Below are 15,107 nucleotides of genomic sequence, written 5' to 3'. Positions count from 1 at the left end.
CAGTCCAAAGCACTGATGACTTGGGCCCTTCCCAGAGTAGAGAAGCAGCTTCTTAGGGTCTCTCCCTACCCTCCAGCCAGTATTTACCTACCAGCCTTATGTCTTATGAGAGTCATAAGATCAAAGATTTAGACCTCGGAAGTCATCATTTCAGCACACTTTCCTTTGCTTGCTCTAGACTCATCCTTGAAGGGCCTGGAACCCCATCCAGATATAGTGACCCAGGACCCTTCTCCCCACTCCACACCAGTGGTGAAAGATGGGGCTGTACTTGGTGTGTTTCCTTTATTGTTCCCTTTGTAATAATGGTCACAGGAGGTCACACTTCATGGGGTCTGCAGAGTTGCTAGACTAGCAGTGAGGACAGTGCCAAGCCCCAGGAATTAGGGAATAGAAAAGACAGATGAGCTTGGACTTGGGCAGGTGGTCAGGGCTGACTAAAGTCATCTCTTTTCTCAAGCTTCACAACAAGTTGTTGAGACAGTTCTCTCTGAGGGTTTTTACACATCGGCCTCACCCCAATCAAAGGAACTAGCATCTAGACCTCCATGGCTCCACCTCCCCTTTCCTATTCTAGAACCACAACTGAGAACCAGCTCTAGACCAGCCTTCTCTTCTGGCATCCTTCCTCCCACCTCAGTGCTGAACTACAACTGGTCCTTGTCCTTTAGGAAGCTGACTGTTCTTGTCGTAACATTGGCACACTAGAGTTTGTTCAGAGGAAGGCGCCCAGGACAAGGAGTAAGACTTGAAACCAGATCTTGGAAGGTTCAGTTGGAGGACCTGGGGAATGTTCATATTAAAGGCATATTAAAGAAAGTAGTGAAGGACCGAGTCAAGAGACCTGGGTTCGAGCCCTGACAGTTTGTGCCCTCTGAACCATAGGTGAAATGGTGGTGATAAATGCATGACCTCCCAGTGCTGTAAAGAATGTGCTTTGATGGTAACAGGAGCTCTGATAGTTCACTGTGGCGTCTGGCACATAGTAGCCACTTAGCACTTAAATGCTTGGCTTTTTTATCTTAAGACAAATGGATTGAGTTGATGTAGGAACAAAGCAATACTGACTCTGGCAGCTAGGTAGTATGAGTGCTAGACTTAGAATCAGGAAGACTCATGCTCAAATCCTATCTTAAACACTAGCTGTGTCACCCTGGGCAAGTCACTTAACTTCTGTTTGCCTCAGTTTTCTCACTTCTAAAATGGGAATAATAGCCAACCTCAGGTTGTTTCAGGATCAAATGAAATCACAAGTAAAGTGCTTTGCAATCCTTAAAGTGCTATATCAATGCTTTTTCTCATTTACATATTAAGACTAACAATAAAAGTGCTAATTATGGTGGAAAAGACAAGATAACCTTTCAAATCTACCAAATGCTCTTAGCAAGCATTATAGGAGGGTTTGCTGGAGCTCCTTGTTCCAGCTCACCTCATTCAGTCTTCCCAATATCGAGCTAGGCTGTCGTTAAGCCTATTTTACAGCTGAGGAAAGTGGCTGAGAGAGCCTAAGTAACTTACCTAGGGTCAATCTGTGACTGAGGCAGGATTTGAACTTGGGCCTTCTTGATTCCCAGCACAGCATCATATCACATTAAATGTGAAGAATGGCCCCAGGGACTAGGCTCCAGAGCAGGGGCCGGCAAGCATGACATTTAAGTTCAGGACTTATTTGTATGAATGGCTGACCCAGTTGTCTCACATACTCAATAGTGTTCTGTAGGTGACTGGTGTACTTGACCTTTATAAAAATCATAAATATTCCACAAAAACACTACTTCCCCCCCACCAAGTCCTATCTAAGTAAGTTTCAGTGAAAGAAAAGAAATGCACATTTCCTTCTAAAAGTCCATGAAAACTCACCACTCCCTTGGGCTGCAGTAAAAAAAAAAACTGAGAGCAGCGGATCCTTCGGCAAGTCCATTTTTTGATGAGAAGTGTTGATAAATTCACTCCAGCCCCTTTCTCAGCTGTGGGGTGAGGGCCTGGGAGACACACGATTGGCCTGCAAGCATGGCTTGCTTTCCCTAAGTTCTGTCTGGCAAGTCACAGCTTTCGTTCCAAGTCTGAAATCTTAGGCACTTTTTCACTTCAAATACTGGATTCTGTCACTTACAAGCATAGCAAATAGGACCATTCATTTCACTGACTCTCCCCTATTTAGGGCCAATCAGAGCCTAAGTCCTTTTTCATTATCCCAGTAGAAGAGAAAACTCTGTGTAAGGCAGAAGCTGCCAGCAGTCCAAATCCAGATCACAGCATCCCAAATCTAGGATGCAGGTTGCCCGCGATCTGTACGAAGATGAGCTGATAACCGTGTGGCATCAACCTTGCTTGGACATGTTTAACCACAACACAAGAGTGTTGGGACTTAAATGCGCTTTCCTTCATTCATGGTAACTGTCCTCAAACAAATAGAGTTCTGTTGTAGAAAAGGAGCTGGGCTTGGATTCATGGTAGAAAATACAAGGAGGCTAATTTTATCTCCATGTAAAGAAAGATTTCCTAATACTCAGAGCCAACAATGGAATGGGTTGGGGAGGAGTGGGGAGGGAGTTAAAGGTTTTCAAGCAGTGACTGGACACTTGAGTAGGCAAGGACGGTAGAGGGAACTCATGCTTCAGGTGATGGTTGGACTGAACCTCCAAGCTCCCAACTGAATTTCTGTGATTAAATGTTGCAGGGAAAGTGGATGAAGATGTAAGAGTTCGTGATGGGTTCCCTTATTTCCCCTGCTGTATGCCCTAACTCTTCACATCTTCATCCATTGTCTTTGTTCAGAGGACTCCTTCCCTTTGTCAAGGCCAGCCTTTCCACTTGTGTTCCCAAACCGTATCTCCTCCATGATTTTGTTCCATCAATGACTGATACTCCTGTGTCTCATCTTCAATCTTTCCTAAAGAATTCGTTTCCCAGTTGCTTATAATCATGCTCAGGTCTCCCCTATTTTAATTTTTAAAAAAGATTCATTGACCCTGTATCCCCTCAAACTATTCTGTTTTCTCCTTTGATAAACTCCTAAAAAGACTACAGCAGTTTCCTCCACTTGCTTACTTACTACCTATCCATTCCTGAATATCTCAGGGTCTTCCAAACATTGGCCACCTCAGACACTCCTGCTGTCTCAGGGGTCACCACTGACTCCTCTATGGCTTTTCCCATACACTCCTTAACCCTTCTGCACTGTTGGCCACCTTCTCCTCCCTTCCTCCAGACTCTCTTCCCTTGGTTTTCCTGAGATGGCCATGTCTGTCTGTCTACTCTCTTTCTTTCCCCTCTGTCTCCTCCCAAATATTTAATTACTCTTTTCTCCTCTTTCCTCCTCTTCTTTCCTTTTCTCTTTCCCCCCCTTTCCTCTATCTGTCTCTGTCTTCAACCCACCTGTCTGACTGCTCCTTTTTTTAGTCTTACCTTTACTGAAGGTAAGATAGGGATATAGAGACAAAGGTCAGAATTTAGCAAGAAAACTGTTGCCTAAGGTTCAAATGGGTAACCTGAACTTCACCTTGGCCCCACAGCCAGAGGCGGGTGGGGTCAAGGTACTGGACTCTGAGAAAGGAGGGAGAATGGCTGGGGTCCAGGAAATCATGGAGACAGACCACTGGAGTGACCGATCTGAAAGACTGGAATGAACTGTTGTAGAGATGGAGAGGTTTCTGAGCCAGGACTGGCAGTAAAAGAGAAGAGCAAAGGTTCTCCCTCCTCCCGGCTGCATGTGTGTCTGAGTGTCTGAATATAGTGTTATATGAGTGTGGTGTGTGTGACTGCGTCCTTTGACTTGGGGGGGGGGGAACAGGGTGTTGAAACAAGAAGCCCTGAGGACTGGAGAAGGAGGTGTCAGTCTTTCTGTGAGAGCTGACCCAGGTTTCTGGTAATACTGAAGGACAAGAAGGTGAGAGGAAAAGAACCACTCTTGTGAGCCTTGTAAGAGAATTCACCAGCTTGGTGTGTGATTTGGGTGAAAGGTTTCAGCAAGAAAGACATGGGGATAGGTAAACATGGGCACAGGTCCAGCAGACAGGTTAGTTTAGTGGAAGCAGATGTCAGGTGGGCCTGAAGAGACACATCGCCCCATGCCTGGGGCTCCCAGTCAGGGGGGGCTGACTCCCTGGGGCCCACACACAGTTTGCATAGTTCTGTTGCTCAAGGCTTAGGACAGCACCTAGCGAAAAAGAGGGGGGTGCTTAATAAATGCTTAATGAAGGGGATTGATTATTTCTCCCCTTGAGTACTCCTCACTTTTCAGTAAACCCTCCTTCATCCTCTTTTCAATAGGAAAGGAGATCTAGAGTTTACCACAGTAAAGTAAAGCACACAGTAAAGTAAAGAAAATTATCCAGTACATAATACGAGGTGTCCCAAGAATCTTAGTGAAGTTTTAAGCTATTAAAGCTTTGGGGATACTTTTTTTTTTAAACTAACACTTCTATTTAGTAGACAAGTAGCACAATGGATAGAGTGCCTGAGTTGGAATCTAGAAGACCCAAGTTCAAATCCTACCTCAGACATTTACTAGCTGTGTGACCCTGGGCAAGTCACTTAACCTCAGTTTCCTCATCTATAAAAGGACAATAATAGTACCCACCTCCAAGGGTTGTTTGGGGGCTCAAATTAAATATTACTACCTAGCATTTATGTAACACTGCAAATATCTCATTTGATTTTCACAACCCTGGGAGGGGTGCTGTTATTATAATCCCCATTTTTACAGATGAGGAAACTGAAGCAAACAGATTAAGTGACTTACCCAGGGTCACACAACTAGTAAGTGTCAGATCCAATTTGAATTCAAGTCTTCCCAATTCCAACTGAGGCAGTCTATCCATTGCACCACCAAGCTGCCTTGTAAAATGCTTTACAACGCTTACAGGGCTATCTAAATGCTAGGTATTACTGTTGTTGCCATTTTTACTTTTGGAATATTTCAACAGGATAATATAGTTTTTACAAAATATTCCCATACCCACTTGACCAAGCTTCTGATGATGCCCTTCCTACCTCGTCCATACACACACCTCAGGGTGGGAACCCCCTTGTGCTAGAAGCATCTGCAAAGTACGCCTCTGCTGTCTCTTGTTCGATGAAACTCAATTCACTGGTCTCCTAACGGCATGTTCAGTGAAATTGAAGGAAACCTCTTTGTCCTTGACCCAACTAAACTCCCACATTTTTTTCCTTAAGGATATAACTTTAAAAATTTAATGGGGAAGAAAAGGCATTTAAGATGCAATGAAAAAAAATGTGCTGGAATAGAACATCCAAGAATGTTAGCATAGCTATATCTAAGCAAATAGGCAGCACAGGATGGTGTACAGAGAGGTGTCAGCACTGGGTTGTTTGACCCTGGGCATGTCCCTTAGAGAATGGCCTCAGGGCACTAAGAGCTTAAGACCATAAGTAACAGAGCCGTAGCAACCTGTGTTAGAGGAGGTAGCTTCTTCACTGGGGAACTCCCTACACTACAAAATAGTTCAATAGACTATATTTGTAGGAAAATAAAATAATCTTTAAAAAATAACACTAAACAGCAACAGAAGAGTCTGTTTAATTTGTTTTTAATATCTAATAAGTATTTCTAATCCTTCCATAAAAGTACATTACAGTTCTACAGTTTATTGCAAACAGATTTCTTATTTGTTGATATTCAAACTATAATACATATTATTTAATTATTGGCACTATTTACTCTACAGCACAATGGAGAATGCTTTTTTTTAAATAAAGAAAAAATAGCAACTCAAGATGGGAAAATGTCAAACAAAAGGTCCTTTTACCAGGACAATTACATATCTATACCAATAGTTACATTAAAAAATGCTAATTTCTGAACAGGCACAGGATTAAAAAGTCATGATGAAAGTTAGCCAGGTTTTGTCCAGAAATGTGATATAGACTGTACAGTTTATTTGTTTTTTTTTTTTTAGCAAATCCTAGTTTGCCAAGCTTCAGAAGGCAAAAATCTAAAAGTCTAAGTTTCCATGTTGTCCACCTAGTTAGTCTTCTTGCCCAGAAGAATCTGGTGACTGGTACTACTTTGCAAGAGAGCACACTGTCACCAATGTTTTTCCTCCTTCATTACTCCATCAAAACAGCAACATTCATGTCCTTAAGATGCAAGAAGCCTCCCACAAATCCACTGGACACCACTATGTTCTGTTTGATAAATTCTGTTGACTCTTCAATGATGGTATTGATTTCAGGTACAGCTTTATTTGCTCTTTTTTTAATCTGTCTTTTTGCTTTGTTTACATCTTTTTCAACTCTCTTCCAGTCAACTTGCACATAGCCATTATGACTAGCAATCTGCAGAAGAAAGCTACCACCCACTGCAGTTGCTGCAAATTTTCCAACTTTCTGGAATAAAAGTTCTGCACACCATCCAGTAACTCCACCCATTACAATCTGAGTAGCTACAGAATATTTCTCTACAATAGGTCCAGAGCTGTGGCCAAATACACAGGTCCACCAGTGGTGTCTTCTTGCATATTCTGTTAAATTCAGTACGTCAAAAGAGTCATCATCACTGTCACGTTCTGTGGGATGGGGGTTCCTGGTCGCCATGATCCTGCTGGTGGCCTGTTATCAAAAAGACCCCCACCCCCTGCCCCTACAGGCTCCCCTCTGAGAGCCACTCGTCCCACCACTCTAGGGGCCGCTCTACCCTCTCACACATTTATTATTAAGCATCTCTGAGGGAAGGATCCCATGCTCCATGCTGGAAATACATTCTAATACTTTAAAGATCCCTGAATTCATCCCAGAAGGTGCCCAGGCCCTCCCTTCTGTTAATATGCAGCTCATGAATCTGGCTCCCTGGGTTGCTTTGGCTAAAAAAATATCACCATGAAGCACAGGGTCTAGGAGTAAGCCTTTCTGAGACAAGCTGAGCCAGTCCTTGGAGGACAGACACAAGTGAGTTGTTCTGCTCAGTCAGGTCCCTTAGCCCTTTCAGCTTGGTAGAATCTTTCACAGCCTCTGTTCCTCTGGCAGAGTCTTCAGGGTCCTGGGCTGAAAGGACGCTAACCTTTCCTTTTACAGATGAGGAAACTGAGGCCCGGGGAGGTTAAGTGGTTTGTCCAAAGTCACACAGAGCAATGTTATAACCTCCCCGAAGAGTGGCCCTTCAGCTTCTACTGAACCGTCCAAGAAGGGGGAGCCGCCCAGGCCTCTGCTGGACTGGACTTCTCCAAGAGTTAGCAAGTTTTTCCTGACATTCAGCCTAAATGGCCACTTTGCATTGATCAAAATCTCTCCTGCACATGATAGGCCTCTGAAGACATAAAAACAGCTGGCCTGTGTCTTCTGAGTCTTCTCTTTTCCAAACTAAACATCCCCAGTTGTTTTCTTTTTTTTTTTTTATGGTGCCAATTTTAAATAGATTTTGTTCTCCAAGACAATTGCATTTCCACTTGTTTACAGTACTGACAAAGTGCAATGTTGTTCACTTCTCTCCCTCTGCACGCATTCAAGTATTCAGAATGCCCAGATTTACACAGTAGCTTGAATGTTACTTTTAAACTGCTACTGCCTTGGCTACAAATTTGAGTCCTTCAATTTTTGGAAAGCTGTGTAGGATACTCTTTCTGATGTGTTTAGTCGACCTCTTCAATGGTGGGTCCAGAAGAAGCACCTCCAGATGGGGCTGCTCCACCCCCTGGGAACCCACCAGGCATGCCTCCTGGCATGCGTCCTACACTCTGGTACAGCTTAGTAATGATGGGGTTGCAGACCTTCTCCAGTTCTTTCTGCTGATGCTCAGATTCTTCCTTCTCAGCAGTCTGGTTCTTATCCAGCCAGTTGATTATTTCATTACATTTGTCAAGGATCTTCTGTTTGTCTTCATCACCAATTTTGCCTTGCAGTTTTTCATCCTCTACAGTTGCTTTCATGTTGAAAGCATAAGATTCAAGAGAATTCTTGGAAGACACCTTGTCTCTCTGCTTTTCATCCTCAGCCTTGTATTTCTCAGCCTCCTGGACCATACGCTCAATGTCTTCTTTGCTCAGACGTCCTTTATCATTGGTGATAGTGATCTTGTTCTCCTTGCCTGTGCTCTTATCCACAGCAGAAACATTGAGGATGCCATTTGCATCAAAGTCAAATGTTACTTCAATCTGAAGAACACCCCTGGGTGCCGGAGGAATTCCTGTGAGCTCAAATTTGCCAAGATTGTTATCCTTTGTCATCGCTCTCTCACCTTCATAAACCTGAATGAGCACACCAGGCTGGTTGTCCAAATAGGTGGTAAAGGTCAGTGTCTGCTTGGTGGGGATGGTGGTATTGCGTTTGATCAGAACGGTCATAACTCCACCAGCAATTTCAATTCCAAGGGAAAGAGGAGTGACATCCAACAAAAGCAAGTCCGGCACATTCTCAGATTTATCTCCAGACAAAATGGCAGCCTGGACAGCTGAACCATAAGCAACAGCCTCATCAGAATTGCTACTCTTATTGAGCTCCTTGGCATTGAAGAAGTCTTGCACAAGCTTCTGGATTTGGGGGATTTGAGTGGAACCACCCACCAGGACGATGTCATGAATCTGAGACTTATCTAGCTTGGCATCTCTTAAGGCCTTCTCCACAGGGTCCAGGGTGCCACGGAAAAAGATCAGCATTCAGCTTTTCGAAACGGGCTCGGGTGATTGATGTATAGAAGTTGATACCTTCATAGAGGTAATCAATCTCATTACTGGCCTGGGTACTGGAAGAGAGGGTACACTTTGTATGTTCACAAGCAGTGCAGAGACGGCGAACAGCCCTCTTGTTCTCACTGATGTCCTTCTTGTGCTTTCACTTGAACTTGGCAATGAAATGGTTGACCATTTGGTTGTCAAAGTCCTCCCCACCCAAGTGGGTGTCCCCAGCTATGGACTTGACCTCAAAGATGCCATCTTCAATGGTAAGTATGGAGACATCAAAATTACCACCTCCAAGGTAGATCATCACATTTCTCTCGGCACCAACCTTTTTGTCCAGCCATAAGCAACAGCAGCAGCAGTTGGCTCATGGATGATTTGAAGCACATTGAGACCAGCTATGGTTCCAGCATTTTTGGTGGCCTGACACTGGGAATCGTTGAAATAGGCTGGTACTGTGACCACAGCATTTGTGACGGTCTTCCCAAGGTAATCTTCAGCAATTTCTTTCATCTTGGTCAAGACCATAGAAGATACTTCCTCTGGATAGAAACTTTTGGTCTCCCCTTTGTACTCCACTTGGACCTTAGGCCTGCCTGCGTCATTCACCACCATAAAAGGCCAATGCTTCATGTCTGATTGTACCAACTGCATCATCAAATCTGCAACCAATCAGACGTTTGGCATAAAAAACTGTGTTGGTGGGGTTCATTGCAACTTGATTCTTTGCAGCATCACCAATTAAACGTTCTATGTCAGTGAAGGCGACGTAGCTTGGCGTGGTCCTGTTTCCTTGGTCATTAGCAATGATCTCCACTTTTCCATGTTGGAAGACTCCCACACAGGAGTAAGTGGTGCCAAGATCAGTGCCAACTGCGGGTCCCTTCGACATGGTTGCTGGGGAGTCAGGGGGTTGTAGCTGACCACTGTGGAGAGAGAAAGGCTGCTGCTGCTCTGAGTAGACCCATCCCCAGTTATTTTCTCTGATTTTCAGATGCTGTGAACGTAGGAGGGGAAGACACAAATACAGATAGCTACAGACATGACTGATGCATTAGAGAGGGGCTTGATTTTCTCATCTATGAAATGGGAAGGTCAGACTCAGTGACCTCTGCAAGGCTCCTTCTAGCCTAAGCCTGTGACCCTAACTGCCCAAAAAGGAAAAAAAAAATGTCATGTGAAGTACAAAAGGGAAAGCAATTCTCAACCAAGAGAGACAAAGCACACCCAGAGGAAGAATGGAAATTGGGTAATTAAATGGAATTGGTCTTTAAAGAATGCATAGGAATTTAATAGGAAGGAAGAAAGAAGGTGTTCCCGGCACAGGGAACAGCATGAGCAAAGGCCCAGACAGGAGAACCCAGGTCATTTGGGAGATCAAAGTCATTCAGTTTGACTACAGCAGAAAGGGTATGGAAGGCACTGAGATAAAATGAATGCCAGAGACAGTTTGAACTTTCCTTAACAGGCAATTAGGGAGAAACTCAAAGACTGTTGATTGTAGTGATCAAGTCTATAATAAAGTGAATTGCCTCCCTCCCAACCTCCCTACACTCTCTCCCAAAAAGGGATTCCAAATTCCAGCCATTCTATTTGGCAGAGATTTCAAATGTCTCTGCTCTCAGAGCTGGCAAAGAAGCTATAGTTCTGTCACAGGAACAGTTGTTTGCAGCTCTTCATGCTGTGTGATCTGGTGGCTGGAGCCCCAGGGATAGGAGAGTGACCCCTTTAAATGATCACGTTGTCTTTTGTGCCACCTTACTATTTTGTCTTCATTAAATACATTGCTCTTTGACATCTAATTTCTGCCTGATCTGTGAACAAAGAAGCTTGAGTCATTAGTTGAATCATTATAATACCCCATAAGAACCCAAGGTATTGGAGGGTCCCAGAGTCTTCTAGGAGATCCTTGCTACGTATCCCTTTCTCATTGCCTTCCCCGAGGGCACTTTTGTCATCATTTCACCTCATTTCACCATTACATCCTTAGCAACACCTCTGATGTTCACCTCTCATGACTTCCTGGCATGGAAATGAAGCAGTATGGCACTCCCAGACTCTCAAGCTCAGAAGGTAGCCACCAAGGCCGGAAACACCCATCTGGGGATTACCATTTGGTTACCTTAGCTCAGGGAAAGAAACACAAAGCAGAAAATATAGTCAGGGATTGAAGTCTATTTCCAGGTTACCTAGACAATCACGTTGTTTGCTTCCACGTGCATGTAGTCAACAGAGCTGTTCCAAAGAGGTGAGTTGACTTTGGCTATGTTCCATGAAAGCATTAGAAACCACTTCTCCCCACTCTCAATAGCCCAAAAAGTGGGTACTTTTCCTGGCTCAGTCACCAAATGGGGAATATCCGGGAGTTAGACTTGCCTCAGTCTCCTCATATGGGAAGTTTTTCACAAACTTGCCTCCTTATAATAATTCTATGAACATATTTTTCCCATTTCAGCCTTTCAAAATACATGAAGATTTGTATCCCTCCATAAATCTTCTCTAAATATCCTCATCCTGGTGGCCTCTCTTGGAACATCTTTGCTGATGCTCTTCCTCAAAAATGACTCCAGACGTGTCCTGACAAGGGTAGAGTATGTTAGCACTGTCCATTATTCATTTGGGACAATATGCTTCTATTAATGCAAGTAAGTATGCAAAGATAGTTTCCTAGTTTGGGGACTGGAAGGCACTTAAAAGCTTATTTTTCAGAAAAGGAAAGCTCACAGTGAGGAACAGTATCTTAATCAAGGCCATGAGCTGCCATTGGGTTAGGAAGGACTTTACATGGTAACCTAAGGGGATATCATTCATACTAAAGACTGACTTGAGGCCTCTACCTTCCAGATGTCTGCAAGGCCAGTTGGCAGAGGGGGTCACAGCTCTGTGGTCTCTTCAGAACCTCATTCTTGGATGGGTTGGGAGGACTCAGTTGGACTTTAAATTCTCTTCTTTTTTGGGGGGGAGGTGTAATTTTTTTTTATTTTAAACTTAAATACAAAATGAGAAAAGAAGAAAATATTGCCATGCACATAGCAGATCATAAGAGAAGATTCAATATAAGACAATAAAATTCCACTTCAAGAAAACCTATAAATAAATACTATACATATTTTCAAAGCCGCCCAGATTGTCATTCTTGCTGTTGGTTTTCTTTTTTCTCTGCTGTGTACTTTTTACTTTGTTTCCTCTCCTCCCCCCAAAAAAGAAGGCTATAATTAGTATGGATATTTATAGACATACATAGATATCTATAACTGTACACATATGTGTAAGATCATGCTATGCTTATTTCCACCTGTCATATGTTTCTCTGAAGGTGGATAGCATCTTCCTTCACAAGTCCAAGTTTTTCTGTGTTTTTCTAAATCAACCAGCTCATTATTTCCTACACCACAGCAATATTCCAACCCAATCACATCCTATCTGATAGATTGTCTATGAAAGTTTTTTCTCAATTTTCTGCATTCCTTCTGTTCTTAGCTACATAGGTTTTATTTATACAAGAAAATTTTAATTTAACATAATCAAAATCATCCTTTTTATACTTCAACAATGCTCTTCCTTATAATACAGTCTGATACTTCTGAATCTACTCCTTTACGTCTTTTTTCCTAGTTTCTTTGAGATTCCTGACCTTTTGCTCTACCAAATGAACTTTATTATTTTTTCTAACTCAGCAAAATAATTCTTTAGTAATATAATTGAGATGACATTGAATAAATAGATTAGTTAGGTAAAATTGTCATTTTAAAAAATATATTGTCTTTACAATAAATGAACAATAAATATTTCTTCAATTATTTAGATGAGTTTATTTGTATAAAAAGTGTTTTATGTTTATGTTCATATATTTCCTGTGTCTGATTTGGCCGGTATATGCTCAGCTATTTTATACTGTCTAGGTATTTTAAAAGGTCTAAAACAATACTGAATAATATTGCCGACACATAGTGTAGTTTCTCTATTTTTCACTTTAGATTACATCTATTTTAACTTTAACTTTGTCTGAGATCATGATTACATGGACTTTAAATTCTCACTGGAGAACACAAACTGGAATCTTCTTTAAATGTCAACAGCCCCTGTTCAGTGGTTCTGGGCACCTGTGTCTGTCCTTTTCGGGTAAACACACAAGGTGTACTCTGGACACAAATAGAGGATACAGCCAAGCAAACTCCCAAATGTGCCCCCTGGCCAGGGGTGCCGTGTTAACTCCTCTCCAGGGGTCTGTTCTGCAGTGCCAGGGAGCCCTGTGGTACTGATACAGCTAAACAGTCATAATAGGATTTAATTCCCTGGTGCTATGAGTAATGGAGCAAAGCAGACACCTGGGACAGGTGTTGGCTGAACTATGAATCCTCTGGGCTTTCTTTGCTGGTCCTGCCTCAGATTTCTGAGCCCCTTCCTCTGCCTGGGTTATACTACCTTCTAAGGGTCTCCTCAGTCACCTCCCACCTAATACCTCTTCTTATCCTCCTCTTTGACCCTTGTGCCCTCTCTTCTCTCCCCTTCTCGTCCTACTTGGTCCTCCTTTTCCTTTCTCTTCTCCTCCTCTGGCCTCAGAAACCCAGGCTCCAAACTAGAAAGGACTTCAGGAGGGCATCCAGTCCAATCCAGACACGAACAAGAATCACCCGGACCCTGTCAAACTATTAGGAGACATCCTGTTTTCCAGAGTTAAGGCCCAGCAAGCAAGCCGTGCCCTGAGCTTGGCATAACAACCATCTTTTGCTCTCATTTTCATATTGCTTTGACCAGCACCAGGTCTTCTCTGAACTTGTATCTATATTCTGGTCGTGAAGCCCCGCTATGAAGCAAACTTGTCGAATTGTGGCTGTTACCCCTCATTGTCAGGGCTACAGCTCACCGCTCAGCCATTGGTACAAGTATTCAGGTTTAGCCACACTAAAGCAGGTCCCCCACCAGATCCCCTCCTTGCTTGCCAACTGTTTACCTCACTTTGAAATTAAACTTCTGGGGGCAGCTAGGTGACACAATGAATAGATCACTGGCCCTGGAATCAGGAGGACCTGAGTTAAAATCTGACCTCAGACACATAACACAAAAACTAGCCATGTGACCTTGGGCAAGTCACTTAACCCCAATTGCCCTCCAAAAAGCAAAAAAAAAGATACCTGCCTCTCCAACATTTCCCACCCACTGCTCTAGTAACTTCTCTAGATAATTGAAGACAATTATGTCTTCTAACTATCCTCTTTCCTCATTTTCCTTCACCTTCTCCTCCTCCTCTTCTCCCTTCTCCCACTCTTTCAGCTTTGTCTCTTCCTATTCACCCACTGCTCCCGGGCGGGCCATCTTTTCTCCCGTCTCCTCCCCATTGGAGACTTTGTTAACATTTTAATTTGTGGCACCTCTTGGGAGTATTTGGCTTTTAAAAGAAGGCCACAGAGAATACCATAGGCAGTCCCTAGAGAGAATCTCTAATGATAAGAATTCCTAGCATTGTGGGCTGATGTGAACAGAGACATATAGGGCAGGAGGGTGGTCTGGCAGAGAGCCTCCTTCTACCAAGGGGAACACCTGCCCAATCTGCCTCTGGCTGTTTGTAACCAATCAGCAACACAAACAACAATGCAACAACAGTTCTTTCAGATACAGACTCATGAGAGCTGACACAATCAACTGTGTTTATGTAACTTAGATCAAAGTCCAGTAAGGAAGGGGGCACAGGAAGCAGACCTCAAAAAGCCCATTCAATTTGTAGCCTTTAGCAGAAAATTTCTTTGGTGATTTTATTTTATTTTATTTTTGCTTTTTGGCAGGCAATTGGGGTTAAGTGACTTGCCCGAGGTCACATGGCTAGTTTTTGTGTTACTTGTCTGAGGTCAAATTTGAACTCAGGTCCTCCTGACTCCAGGGCCGGTGCTCTATTCACTGCGCCACCTTCTTTGGTGATTTTAACATCGCCTGGTCATTTTTTTTTTTTTGAAAGGAAACACTATCAAATTTTCTTATTTAGTTTAATTCAAGTCAGCAAGCATTTATTAGGTGTCTATATAAGTGTGTTAGGCACTGGGGGCACAAAGACAAAAATAAGCCCATTCCTGCCCTGAAGAAGCTTACATTCTTTTGGTGGGAGAAGGAGTAGAGAATGACGTACACAAAATATAGTCATTCAGGGAGGAAGACATGAGTCTAATGTGAAGGGTAGTTGTTAACGATTAGAGAAGAAAAGAGAGAGTAGGTTGGGAACACCAGAGGATTTAGCATAGCTCGGCATGAGCTAACTTCTCAGCTCCTTCACCTGACACCAACTGGGATGAGGCTGAATTTGTAATTAACCGCAGGATGAGTCTTCAAGTCAGTGCTACCCGGTGAATCTTTACTTCGAAGGCTGGATTCTGGCAACATGTTGCCCCAGCAATTAAAAATCCCCTATACTCCTCTACACCTGAGTGTTCAGGAACAGAGTCCTTGAACTCCTCTCTGTGGATGTGTATAAGCATATGGCCT

The 15,107-nt window shown here is 43.2% G+C and overlaps 1 protein-coding gene and 1 pseudogene across 1 annotated transcript; both read right to left on the bottom strand.

The window, feature by feature from the left end:
- Nucleotides 1-5,561: 5,561 nt before the first annotated feature.
- LOC138157575 (FUN14 domain-containing protein 1-like) lies at nt 5,562-6,610 on the bottom strand. The gene has a single exon (XM_069083204.1). It carries the CDS (start codon nt 6,556-6,558, stop codon nt 6,073-6,075), a length of 486 nt encoding a protein of 161 aa, XP_068939305.1. The 5' UTR covers nt 6,559-6,610; the 3' UTR covers nt 5,562-6,072.
- Nucleotides 6,611-7,334: 724 nt separating this feature from the next.
- Nucleotides 7,335-10,199, bottom strand: LOC138157574 (heat shock cognate 71 kDa protein-like; annotated as a pseudogene).
- Between the last annotated feature and the right edge of the window lie 4,908 nt (nt 10,200-15,107).

The sequence above is a fragment of the Petaurus breviceps genome, unplaced genomic scaffold (assembly GCF_028583685.1).
Source record: "Petaurus breviceps papuanus isolate PSGF00001 unplaced genomic scaffold, PetGlider_PUasm1.0 172, whole genome shotgun sequence".
In the NCBI taxonomy this organism is placed as follows: domain Eukaryota; kingdom Metazoa; phylum Chordata; class Mammalia; order Diprotodontia; family Petauridae; genus Petaurus; species Petaurus breviceps.
This window is presented reverse-complemented; position numbering and strand designations above follow the sequence as displayed.